Raw genomic sequence first — 14,019 nt, 5'->3', positions numbered from 1 at the left:
ATGTGGCTATGTGAGAGTCTGTATAGAAAGAACATGCTATCTACAATTGCTGAGTTATTTTCTTGTTTTAAATTGATTCTGTATCACTAAGTCTTGCTCATCATGAGTGTTGCAGTACTTTAGTTGCTCTGTCTCTGCTAGGGCAGCTGTGAGCTAAATATTTTATCAGAACTGGAAAAATTCTCAACACCAGGCTTCTGCATGGATGCAAGTTGCTCTTTGTGGTTGTGTTCTGTTGCTGTAAATTCTTTTGATGTCTGTAAAGTTTTGCCCCAGCTGGATATGCTATTTTCTCCATCCTAGAGACTGCAAGTAAAGAAAAAAAAGGAGCGAGAGCAGGAAAGAGATAAAGTGAATAAACAAGTTTTGCAATAAAGAGGTATTTTTAGCTGGATATTTCATATTGTTTCTCCTTGGTCAAACCTCTTCCATGGTTTGAGAGGGTTAGCAATGCAATTTATTCATTTTCTCCAAGGGAGAAGCTGCATTTAATATGTGCTCTCCAGGATACCCTGTTAAAATATTAGGCAATAAAATCCTCGACTGTACAGTAGTTGCAGTTATAATTTCCCCCAGGTAGTGGAAACTCTGTAATTTATTGTTGTGTAAGTTTTCCCTTTGTACAGATCAGAGTGGTTGTAGCAGTGTAAAAAGGTCTGTTTCTCTCCAAGTCTGTGTGTTTGTTGGTGACCCAGCTCCTCTCCCCCATGAGCATCTCATTTCTACCATTGCCTCATTCTCACCTCACAGATCACACTCCCACAGAGGAACTCGCATTGTTCCCTCCTGTGATGTAAATTTTGTAACTCACTGCATAGAAATGTGAGTGCCAGATACTGAGGAAGGCGCTCATGGTGTGGAATTAGTAGTGCAAGAACGTCTTTGGAGGGTTCTTATCTGTCTAGAGTCTAAAATGCAAAAAATTCAGCAAGCTGTGTGTTACTAGAGATTATATCCTCAGCCTGTGCATCAAAAAAAGTCTGAAAACATAAGAAACCAATCCCTGGTGAAGGCTGTGAAAGTGGCTTTCCAGAACCTCAATGTGAAGGGTGAGAACATGAATACTTTCATTCAAGTGGCACCAAATACCTCCATGACCCCCTCCCGTGCACGCACAGCTGGTGGCACAGAGCCACTGGGAGGTGGCTGTGATCTGGGCCCCTGTCCCAGCTCGTTGTGATGCCCTTTAAAAGCATCCATGTTTTTGCATCCTTGGTGAGAGCAGCCAGATCCCTGACTGCCTGGAGCCAGCCAGGTACCAGGCTGTAGGAGGGGCAGGTTGTTCACTGTGGGGAGCTGTAAAGCAGTTCTTCCTGGGGATGTTGCTGCACTGCTTTCCTCTGCACCGGCTTTCCTTCTTTCCCTCTTTCCATAGTTCTGGCCTCTGATGTTGTCTAAGCAGGCTCACCTCTCAGGATATCAGAGTCCTTGTTAAACCAACATAGATACCTGGGGATAATTTGTTAGGGATGTGGCAACTGGAGAAACTGGTGCTTCATGTTAACTTGTTTAGGCAAAGTTAGAGTGCGGTAAGACATTTCCCCTTTGACTTTTTTCTTTGGTTGGAAGGAATGATTTTACTTGAGATGATTTTTTTTTTAAATTAAACCTCTGAGAAGTCATATTGCATCTTCCAAACAAACTGCTGAACTCAACTGCTTTTACAAAACGCATGCAAAATTTTCCCCTCAGGATCCTTAGAGGCCCTGGAGTGCCTGCCTTGCAAAACCTGGGGCAGTGAACAGAGTCACTCCAGAGTGATTTCTGTAGGATACCTTTAGACAGCGTGCTTATGTGTATTTATAAATATAGATATACACATTTAACACATAAAATTCTCTTTGGTTATGTTTCTGCATACAGCAACAAGCAGAAGGAAAAATAACACAGAACCAAGGTATCCAAAGAGCTGCTGCCCAGCCGGTAAACTCAGAAAAAGAAAAAACAAAACCCTCTAGGAGGCACAGACACAAGCAGCTTTTATCATAAGCTTTCTCTTGCCACTGAATACACGTGGTGATTTCTCTGTGATCGTTTCAGATGCCTCAGGAACAGTACGCGCACCGGAGCACCATGCAGACCTCAGAAGGACCCCAGGTATACAAAGTGGGGATTTATGGCTGGAGGAAGAGATGCCTCTATTTCTTTGTGCTGCTCCTAATGATTTTAATCCTGGTGAACCTTGCTATGACCATCTGGATTCTGAAGGTTATGAACTTCACAATTGTAAGTAGGGGTTACACTGAAAGGTCTGGGGACGATGAGGGGGGGTGATGGTCTTTTCTCTGAGCATGACTTCAGACACAGCTTCCATTATGGGGTGTTTAGTAGCCATGGATAATCCTTATTACAGGGAAGAGCAAATTTACCCAGTGATCCTCTCTTTCTGCTGGAAATGTCTGCAGTATTGCCAAGCCTAGGAATCAGTTCAGCATTGAAAATCACATTCCTCTTGCTTGCTATATATGTATATATGTAAACAGTATACCAACCCTACCTAAATTTCAATCATAAAGTGTTTTAAGATTATTGAAATTGGTTATTTTGAAGTGGGGTGTGGAAACCAGGATGGATTTCTCTCAGACTTTTCCTGCTTTTCTCCATGACTGGGAAGATTAGAAACTGGATTTGTTTTTTTGGGGGGAAGATTCATGTTGTTCCATAATGGTGTGCTTCTGGAAGCTTCATGAAGAGAAATAAAATTCACAGGGTAGCTGCCTAGGTGTGGTACTTAGTTGGAACACGTCCTTGTCCTTGTCCTTGTCCTTGTCATGCTGTGCTTGGTGCACATCAGTCCTGCCAGCAGCTCTACCTTGCTACCTCCTGCTCCTTGGCCAGGGTTAGCCTTCCAGAAGTCCCTAGTAAAATGTTGGGCAGCTGTACTGGGAGGTAGACTGCAGTGGGGCAGATGGTGCCTTCCGGGCCCAGAGCACTCTGTGCATCACTTGAGGTCTGTTCAAACTCCTTTTGAGATCTCAAGACATGCCTTGACCTTGAATTGTGTTTTTACAGAGTGAGCTTTACCTCTCCTGCTCACACACACTGGAAGTCAGGACATGACAGACCAGGCACACCCCACTTGCAGGGCTTGTGAGCCTTTACGTATGACAAGTCTTAGTTTTTCAGTAGATAATTTGGCCAAGGAGAGTGAAAATGAAATGGTTGGTCCCTTCTTTAAAGCAGTCATTGCCACCTTGCCCAGATGGGGATATTTTAAGATCATTTGAGTCTTCAGGAGAAAATTTTCAGCTTTAATCCTGGATTTACTTCATGCGAGAGCTGTAAGACTAAATTCCCCTAGATAACTTCCAAGGACCTTCCCAGTCAAGCTCTGGTTTGAGCAGCATGTTTGGAGTCTCACAGCATTTCCTTCTCTGCCTTGGTCTTGTGCAGTCCTGAACAGCTGTGTCCTACATTATGTCATTAATGGGCCATGAGAAGTTGAATAAACAATCTCTGGTTTACTGTATCCAGCAGATAAAATGCTGTGTCAGGGGAACATGTAGCATTCATTTTCTGTAACCAGGAAGCTGTCAAGGTGTGCAGAAAATTGCAATGCATGTGTGCTTAGGGAGCAAGCAATTATAAAGCAGTAATCCACAAAAAGCTCCTGTGAGTGGGCAATGAGTGACCAAACTGGAGCAATTAATACTTAACCAAACCAGTTATTTAATCTTGTGAAATTGATTTTGATACCCATTTCATGCTGAACTGTGGTCTTTAGATTAATGTATTTGAAAAATAGGTATTTCTGAGGTGGTGGAAGAGTTGGTCATATGCTTGTCACACAGGATTGGTGTGGGTATCAACCCAAGAACAAAATAACAGAATTTCAAATTATCACTTTTCAGGAATACAACTTTATGTCTTTGTAATAACGTAACTTCAGTATGTCAGTCCTGTGCTTTTTTGCTCTTTATTGGTGGTCAGTCAGCTCTCTACAGGTTGCTTGGGAAGTCAGGTGAACTTTGCTGCTGTTTTCTCCCTCACTGCCCTCTCGTGATGCATTGCATTTTGCAGGCCACGTGCTGAAGTGCCATCTCCCAGGGATGTGTCCAGAGACCTCCCACTTCCAGCAGCTCTCTCCACCCTACTAGGATTTACACTGGCTTTTTAGGGGATGCACCGATCTTAATTTCTTGTCTGATTCTGTTTCCTTAGTTGTCCTCTGATTACTGGGGATTATTCCAGGGTAAAGTATATTTGTATATGGTTTTAGTTAATTCGTGTCTGCTAATGTTGGTAGGTGATGGCCTTTGGTGGTAAAACACAGACAGTCATGCTGAGTCCTGCAGTGGGAACAGCTTTATGGCTGTAGGCAAGGCCACACTAGTCAGGGTGTGTGTCTCTGACACAGCCAATTGGAAATAAATATAAGAACTGGGCATGTAAAATGTGATCCTTGCCCCAGTATGCACCCATTCATCTCCTGATCTCCTGCTGCTCCCGCAGCCTCGCCAGCTGCTTTGGATCCTGCTCTGCAATCCGTCCTGCACCGTTCCCTAAGGCTGAGAAAACCATTTTGCTAAGTGAATTTTTAGAGGCAGACTTTTATCTCTAAGTAACAAATGTAGCAGAATTATCAAATGAGCAGATGCAAATATGGAAAAATCTTTAATTTGTTCCTGTTCTGATAAGAGGAGCTGAGAGTCCTTCTGAGGCAGGGAAATGATCTGAGCAGTCGGTAAGCAATAGCTGCTGCTTAAGAGGTCTGAGTTACCCCAGTGCTTGCAGAGCAAAAAGAAGGGGAAAAATTGTGTTTCTATTCTTCTAGAAAATATAGTGTTTCCAGTATCTTCCCACCTCTCCTTCCAGAATCTGTTCAACTGCACAGAACAGTCCTGGCACTTACCAGAATTTAATAATGCTCATTATAGCCAATAAGTGCTCACAGTATTTTAATGAGCACAGCAAACCTGCTCAAGAAAACTCGGGGGTGTTTTAAATGCTGATAGTGGGGAGTAGAGAAGGGGGGAGGAGATGAAGCAAGACAATCTCAGGGAAAAAAACCAAACCTTCTCATGCATGTTCTAGCAGTATCCATGCACTCCACTTCCCGGTCCAGCCCTGACTTCTCTGTCCTCTATGTGCCCCACTGGCTTGTGGTTCAGGAGACAACTCCTGTGAAATCAAGCTATAAGCTTCTAATCAGTGGCTTTTAACAAGCAAGACATCATTATTTATTCTAGGTTTTGCTTTTATCTGAACATTCACAGCTTAAATAAATTTGTGTGGCTATTGCCTTTTACATGAGGCTGTCAAGGCAGTATCATGCTTGTGTGGGGACAGCTGGTCACTGCCTACTGTGTCCTCTGGCACAATCCTTCATTTCTCCTGTGTTATTTGATACTCAATTTGTTTTAAATGCCTTTATCAGTCTCAGGCCCTATGAAAAACAGGCCTAGAGGGGACCTCAGATGTCATCTGCCTGTCCCACAGCTGGTTCCCACACACAGTTCCATTTACCCTGCTCATTTACATCTTGGCTGTGCTGCTCTGGGACTGTCGGAAGCTCTGGGAAGGCTGCTACCTCTAAACTGTGCTTGGATTTCAAGCCAAACCACGGAATGAATCTGGATTAGAGCCACCAATTTGGGTTGAAACCCAAATGTACCACGAAGGTGGCCTAACCTAATTGAGGTAGAAACCACCATCCAGTGCTCAACTTTCCGATGATATATTGGTAGAAGGAACTCCATTCAGGTCTTGGACAAGCCTGGTAGTACTGCATGGTTTGCATATATTGGTTTTGGGGAGAATATGTTAATGCCTGTGGGCTCTGTGTGTGACTGAGCCACTAAGTCTGAAGGTTGTGGCTGTGTCCTGCTGTGCCACTGGTGGGGTGGAGGGCTCAGCCTCCAGCTGTGTCAACCTCCAGCTGTGGTGGGCTCAACCTCGAGCTCAACAGAGCTCAGCTGAGGTGGGCACAGCCCCTGCAAGGGTTCTTATGTGCCAACATAATTCTAAGGCTCGAACCAGAGCTCTTAAAACCCTTCCTCTTAATCGTAATGTAGCTCCTTAGCAGCAGGATTGCCCATAACTGTGCATATTAGCACATGCATATTTTATGCTGCCCACTGATGATGTGCTGGGGATCTCTGTTTCAGCTGTTACTAGTGAGCTTAAAACATTTTTTGAAAGCTTCCTCTTGTATTAGCTTCTGAATATCACAAGAAAAGATGTGCTTACATAAACACAGCAAACCAATATCCTTATTTTAAGCAGTACAAGGCTAGAAAGCTCAGATAATGGGCAATGACAGTGCATTGACCTCTTTCCACAAGGGGAGCGCACAATGCTTGGTATTTTAAATAGTGTTAGGAATCTGAAGCACTATCCATTAGTACTCCTTTATAGTCTGTTAGGCAGCAGGCAGAGCTCTAAACAGGAGAGATGAAAACTGTGTCCTGTTGTGGCTGTATTTAAATGTCAAACACCCACCTACTTGTCCACCCATCAAACCACTTCAGACCCTTTGCTTTTCCTTTGCCCTTTGATGGTATTTCTATCCATAGCTCCTGTTAGCCTGTTTTGGATTGTGTTGTTTTGGGACAGAAGCTGTTTGCATATGGCATCCTGTAGTCCTATATAGTGGCAGGTTCTACTAGACTGTAAACTGTAATAAATGGAAAAATAATATTTTCCTCCTAATCAGCCTGCAAGGCTTGAAATTCCTGGAGAACTGTCTTCTAAGGATCATATAAAATGAAGGCTTTAGATTAGTTTTTGTAAGGAAAATATTCTGCAACTTGGTATTCAGGAGTCCCTTTGTGAGCCAAACTTAACATGTTCCTCCAAACTGGGAGAGCACCATCCCTGGGGGTATTTACAAGACATGTAAATGTGGTATTTACAGGCAGGGTTTAGGGTGGACTTGGCAGTGCTGGGGTAACAGTTGGACTCAGTGATCTTAGAGGTCTTTACTGACCTAAATGATTCTGTAACTCCATGTGCTGCTTCCAGGTCTGTGCAAGTCTGTGCGGACGGCTTGTGCCATCTGTGTGTGTGTGTTCAAGGAAATGCAGAGTGGAAATGGGCAGGCAATGACCCCCTCTCATTCCACTCTCCTTTGGGTGTAGAGAGGGGAATCTTTTCCCCCTGGCCTAGTCAGGCTGAGGCTGGAGAGTCCCAAACCACAGAACATGCCAACTCTGTGTTCTCCTTCCATAACCACACGAGGTTTTTTTGAAGGTTTACACACTTCAGCATGAGGTTGAGCCATATTTTATTATTTTAATTGAACAGGAACAAATGACTGCAATTGTTCAGATTTTTCCTTTTTTTGCCTCAGTCTGTGTTCATTGCTGAAGGGGTCTGTTTTAGCATCGTTGAATGAAATGTTGGCAATTTAGAGAGACAAAATGCTGCTGTAGGTGGCACAAATGCTAAATATCATTATTATCTTGCATTCTTTATTAAAAGTTGATATGAAAAAATGAGCCTTTAAAATTTGGTTATGAACGGTTATTTCCAATACAATTACTCCCTCTTGTGTGTAAACTACCTGCCACGTTTCAATTACAGGAAAACAGTGGGGTAATAACACAGCAGTAAAGATGGATTAGAGTTAGGAAAGCTCATTGCCCTAACAGGCAGGATTCTTCTATTAAAGATTTAAAGGAGTAGACTTTCTTCTAATTTATTTTTTTTTTTAAATTAGAGATTGCCTCAGAAGAAAAAGGCCGTGCTGTTTATATTCCCTTTACATGATTTCTCTGGGGTCTCTTTAGTTGCAATGGTAAGGCCAACATGGGAAAGAAATCTTTTTGGCTTTTCAGGCTTTGCAGGGCAGCTGTAATCAGCTAAAACTGGTTTGAGTTAGAATTAATATTACTATATCTTTATGAAGAGTGAAGCTTCTCTCTCTCACTCTCCCCCTCGCACACACACACACACACACATACAGAATTGTGCACTTTCCCATACTAATTCATGTTGCTCTTTCTGTAAAACAAGTAATTGTTCTGGGACTGCCTGAATGACCCAAAAGCTTTGTGTATTTCCCTTCTTTCCTCATTCACATGGACTGGATCTTCTGATATAAAGATGTTAATCTTGTAGTGGTCTGACAACACCAGCAATACTATGAGTGATTGTACTATCAAGTGAGGAAGTTCCTACAGGTGAAATCCTTACCGACTGGAATTTAGCTGGAATCTTGGCACTGACATCACTGGATCAAGCTCTTCACTGTAATGCTTTTTAGTTGCAGGGTTTTTTACAGTAATTTCTAATTTCTTTCCTCTAGATTGAGGGGAAAAAAGTGCTATGCTTTTCTTTTACTCTTTTTTAGAGATCCGAATTTCATTCCCGGCGGGTTTTGTGTTTCTGCATGAAAAGCAACTGGGATTACTTATCTTTTTTTAAAGATACATATAGTACTGTTTTTGCCTTCACTCATTTGGAGTTTAGAATAATATAGTCATATTATAGTCATTTAAATAGGTTATTGTGTGAAGCTATTAGAAGTTTGACCTGTGCATTGCTTCATCCCCCATGCTGTTATTCATTTGGTACTGGTGACTTGTTGAATTATAATGCATCAGTTTCTTCTAGTGCTACACCTTTGAAACCTCAGTCTCTGATAATATTTCATTTTTATTATCCTAATAACCACATTTCCTCAGCCAGCACAAGCACATAAACTTTCTTCTTCCTAGTTAACGAAAAGTGATGAAAGCTCCCCATATTTTTACCTCATTGTCTCTACTCTCTGCTGAACCACTGAGTTTTTCAGAGGCCTGCCATGGCATAGGATACACTGACAGATTATGCCATGGGGGCAAAAAAAAAAGTAAGTCTTGTACTAGTACCACTAAATCGAGCTGCATATGCTGCACTGCAATCACTTAGGTAATTCTTTGGTTTTTTTCTTTGACAATGGCAGAAGGCAGTCTGTGTTGTACAGCGTTATGATGGCAGATGGCCCTTTCCCCTCAAACTTTTTGGGCTGAGTTTCATGTGCTTCCATCTCAATGGACAGGCTTCCAACTCTCAGTTCTAAGATGTTTCTGCCACTGTTCATAGCCATCTGAACAGAACTATGCATCCAGGAGAAAGAAGTATCTCAAACATACTTAGTTTCTGAATTTTTCAGAGGCAGAACAAAGCAGTCTTATTTATTAGTGTCTCTGCTGTGAAAGAAGCTGCTGCATAAGCTCTGTACTTACTACTCATCAGAAGTGAGAGAGATTATAAATGTCCCCATTCCAGAAAAAGTTTTTATCAGTGCTGTTTTCCTACTGGACATCAGAGAATTTAGCCCTGACATCCAGGTACCTCAGGATCCAGCATCTCTTGGTTATTACTACTTCTGATTTGAAGGAAGCTTTTGAAAACTCAGCAATACCCATCTCCTCATACTTGCAGTTCAGTGCATGGGTACAGGCAAACCACCATCTGGCAGATGCTGTATGGGCCAGACTCTTGAGCCTCAATAACTAGTCTTGTGTATATCCACAGCAGGAAAACACCTCATTGCATTCAAAATACAAGATGGCTTTGTTTGATCTGTCCAAGAACAGAGGGATACAAAAAGATGGAGAAGGGGGGAGAGTGGCAGGGATTTGGGTGGTTTGCAATGTGAGGTTAATCATTTGGTCTCTGGCATAATGTTTCGTTTCCAGGCATTTCTGCTTGTGAGCAGAGAGGGTCCTGTCTGCTGGGGCCCCACATCCTGTGATGTGGGGAGCATGATGGGAAGGGTTAACAGCCCAGGAGGGGTTAATGCTGCTCACAGGGTGATAGGGAATAGCAATGAGGGCATTGGTGGGCTGTGCAATGGGTGAGTCATAAACTCTTGATCCCACATCCTGCCTCCTGTCACCTCCCTCCAGAGGGGATTGTTCTCAGCTTCTCTCTCATCTAAAGAAATAAGATATTTCCTATTAACATTCATCTCAGTGCCAACAAAAGATCTTCAGACTAGCAGTTCTGAAGCAGAGATAGATTTGTCTCTTAGAGAACATGTAAAAGGTATTATTATAAATGTGCGAAAGAACAAAAACAAGCTTGCTTCTAAAATGTCGATAATCAGTGATTCCTCTGAATAGCTTACAAACTGATCCCTCCCCATATTCTCACAGTACAGTAGGAGAAATGATTTAATTTGGGAATCCACATAGAAATGACATGCCATGCTGAGCCACAGAGTAAGTTTTCCACTGCTGCTTCTCTTGTTCCTTAAGCTTCTTTTTTCCTTCTAAGCTTCCCAACATCCCTCCTGAACTCTCTGCACAGCAGAGAGCAATGACCTTCTAGGCTTTCAAAACCCAGCAGCCGTTGCTGTAACAAAAATATAATTCTTCTGAAGCACCTCTTCTGCGTGGTTGCCTTCAGGCTGAGGTGCTGTTTGGAGTAACCTCCATGCTTCCTTCCATCAGCTTTTCAGAAAATGTTTCCTGGCATTTGGTCCCAAACCCCTGCTGTTTGCACCCTGCATTGGAGCACGATCCATGGAAAGGGGAAGGAGGTGGCTCTCTCTTAAACTGTAAATTACTGAGGAAACTGTGAAGTGCTGAGCAGCAGAAACCTTCATGTACCTTGGGTGAAGTCCCAGTGCTGCCTGTTTGCTGAGATGAGCTCATGTTTGGCTAAATAAAAAGAATAAGAGAGAAGTGCCCTATTCTCCCCACACTTGTGCATTTACTCTGTTTACCTTCTGCAACTGTCAGAACCTGCTGTGATGACTGAGAGTTTTGAGGTTGTGTGGGGTCTGTCTTTCCCCTCCTGCAAACGCTGTATTATCCCTTCTCCACTCATCCACTGCTATGCCTGATTTGACAGATGTATTTAAAATACGTGCTGCCATTTCCTGTGCCTGTTCTTCCAGAGCTCTGCAGTGGAGATGAACTTGAATATATCATTTGAATTCATCATAGCTTGAGTTTTAGTTCTGGTCATTTCCACTTCAATTGCGCCTTCCCCATTACCCATCCTGCTGCTGCTGCCGTGGTCAACAGCAAGATGAACGGAGGTAATTATTTGTATTGAGGCCTGACTTTCTATGGGATTACACTCCAGTGCACTTGCATGAAGGACAACCTGTTAACACTGAAATGATGTGGTTGCAGACAGACTTAAAGAAGAGGAATAGATTTATGCAGGTAATTCAGCCTTGACCTCTTGAGTTCTCATTACTTCGCATCCGCCCGGCACTACTGCCCACCTCTTTCCTTTTTAAATGAGATCCAGTAACTAACTGAGAAATTATGGCAATCTGCTATATGAAATTTGTGATTATTTGCATTTAATTAAAGGCTTCTCTTGGGAAAATGAATGGTAGCTTAACCTCAGAGAAGCCTCTACATCTCCAGTAATTGCTTCTAATTGAAGTCTTTAGAGTATCTACCCCACCACAGGAAAAGGAAAAAAAAAAAGCCAAACCTGAAAAGTTTACTCCCACACAGAGAGTCCCTGAAAATTATTTTATCCTTATGCAATTAAGGTGACAGAGGGTCTTCACTAATGATTCTTCAGTGTGGGTTAACCAGCTAAAACTAAAGTTTAATTACTGGTTTGTGGTGTGTTTAGGAGAAGTCCAGGGGCACATCCCATGCTCCTGAGCTGCTGTGCTGTGTGACAGTGTCCCTCACAGATGGATGCAGGGGTGCAGGTGCCTAAGTCCTCCTGATGGTTTCATTTCCATTCACAGGTTTCTGGTTTTGTACAGTTCTTGTTGACCTCTTGTTGCTTATTATTAGCTAAACCTTTGGCTTATTGTGTTCTGTGAAACACAGGAGAGGAGCTTTGCCAGCTGGAGGTGTTTGGGGTTGAGCAGCGGTACAGCCTCTGGGGTTGGGAACACCTCAGACATCTCCCTGCACCTCCACCTGTCCAGGCTTCAAGGCAACAGTTTTGTGGCTGCAAAAAGTGTATCCTTGTCATGCCAGCACCATTCCCAGTAATCCCAGTGCATGGAGCGTGTTCCTACAGCAGGAGTGACATTTTATGAACCACCCATCCATGGCACAGGTGTTTGGAACCAGCCCTGTTCCTCTGACCGAGGGGCCGCGGTGCCCAGGTGGTGCAGAGGTGAGTGGTGCTGGAGAGGTCTGGAGTGACATGGGGAGGAGTGTGGCATCTCATGATAAAGACACCACCTCCAACTCCAGCGTGTGGCACCTCAGTTACACGTTTTGCCTAATTACAACTATCAGCATTTCTGTGGAGCTTCTGGCAGTGACATCTTTCTGCTTGTACCCTTCGGGTCTGTTAAAATCCCTCCTTGTGTTACAGATCTGAACACAGGCATGACAAAAATAAAAGGGTGTATGTTGTGGCAGCAGACATGGCCATTTTCTGCTGTTCATTCTTTGCACTGAAGATACCGATGTTGAAAAACATGCGAATGTTCTGCTTTCCTGTCTTCTTGCCTTGTTTGTTACTGCCTTGTACCACACAAGTTAGCAGGAATGTGCATCTGATTCTGCTCTTTATTATCCTGAAGGTTCTCTTTAATGTACACTGAAACACATAAAATCTCTAGATGGACTGAAATATTTCAGAGTGACCTCCGAAAGGGCTATGGGTGAATTGTCAGAAATGGAAACATCGTTGTTCATCAGCAGTAGATTTCTTATATTTTTTGAAGTTGCAGCTGCAGGTAAAAACATGAAAACACTTGTGACCTGCCTCTGTTAATTCTTAGCAAGCAAAGATTCTTGGAAAAGTGCACGTCTTCATTTTAGGGGAAAAAAAAAAAAAGAAAAAAATTGCTTTGATTCCTTATGCAGAGTCCTGAAGCACTTTTGTACTTCGTGTAGGTGCAAGTCATATATGAAGACGTGTGTAGGTGCTGATTTTGATTCAGATTATTTAGTAGGGTGGTATTGTTTCTGACAACAAATATTTAATCTTTCAAAACAACACATTAAGGAATTTTTTTCTAGGAAACTAGAAGATCAAATGCCTTTTATAGTCTGAATTTTCTCTGTATACTGGAAAGGGAATTCCTGCTAATTACATATTTGTACACACACACCACTTCTGAATCAAGCACTTATTTACAGGGAGATATCAACAGAGACTGATGGAAGGTTTGCAGCAAAGCCTTGAGCTTTGTGAAGGGGAGGAACTTCAACCTGAGCAGCTGATGGCTGGTTTAAGTGAAGATCAGATGGATCCCAGCAGTTCTGCTGTGGTTTTACAGAAAACTGCTTTGTCTAGAAGGGAGAATGATTCAGTTCACCAGCAGGTATAGATTAAAAGACAAAATTCATCTTTATTTGAAGTTGCATTTCAAGACTTACTGACCAAAGATATTTGTTAGTATGATACAGGATTCAGTCTTGTATGTGGCCCAAGAGGAAGGCTGTATGTTAGAAGGCTGATGTAATTCTTTTCTTCTTCCCAGTGGAGCCGCATTTGCTGCTGTTACACCTTTCTTCAATTAGGAAGCTTTTCTGCAGAAGAGTTTGCCTTGTCAGCTCTTTTTATATTGACCTGAGAATGAGGAGCTTTTACATATTCAGGGCTAGAATAACGATTCTGTGTATAGAGAGGCTGAGGCCAGTAAAGACCCTGTTGTTCTCACAGTGTTGGGACTCCTGCGAAGCAACAGGAGCTGGGGCATCCTCTGCTCCCTTCTCACAGGAGCACGAGCCACTGCAGTCATTTCCCATCCTGCCAGATACCAGCGAGAGCAGCTCACTGTAACTCATAACAAACTTGAACTCACCAAAATGGCATTAAGAGATTTCCCTACAGGAGCAGTCTGCACGAAGGAACGGCTTCCCACTTGAGGGCAGAAATCTGTGCTGCAGGTGGGGTCAAAGCCTGAGGTTGGGAAGGTAGTTAATTCCATTTTTGCCTGTAGAGTATGCTGAATAGACATGGAGAAGCCTGTCATTTGATGCATGACTCAGTTCTCCTCTTACAGGGATGTAAATGTGTGGCATCACTTCGGGATTACACAGATATAGAGGAGAGAACACATTGGCAGGGTACAGCTCCAGAAGGCAGGCTGCAAAGGACAGGGCTGTAAACTCTGAGATATAGACAATATCTGGGCAATTGGAA

At 42.9% G+C, this 14,019-nt stretch overlaps 1 protein-coding gene across 5 annotated transcripts in view; it reads left to right on the top strand.

Moving 5' to 3' along the window:
* Positions 1-14,019, top strand: part of SGCD (sarcoglycan delta) — a 322,382-nt gene that overhangs the window by 195,309 nt on the left and 113,054 nt on the right. For all 5 annotated transcript variants that reach the window (XM_027643293.1, XM_027643291.1, XM_027643294.1 and 2 more), the window contains exon 3: positions 2,041-2,226. In XM_027643293.1, the coding sequence (XP_027499094.1) occupies positions 2,041-2,226 (186 nt within the window). The remainder of the gene's footprint in view (positions 1-2,040; positions 2,227-14,019) is intronic.

The sequence above is a fragment of the Corapipo altera genome, unplaced genomic scaffold (assembly GCF_003945725.1).
Source record: "Corapipo altera isolate COAL_440 unplaced genomic scaffold, ASM394572v1 75, whole genome shotgun sequence".
Lineage (NCBI taxonomy): Eukaryota > Metazoa > Chordata > Aves > Passeriformes > Pipridae > Corapipo > Corapipo altera.
This window is presented reverse-complemented; position numbering and strand designations above follow the sequence as displayed.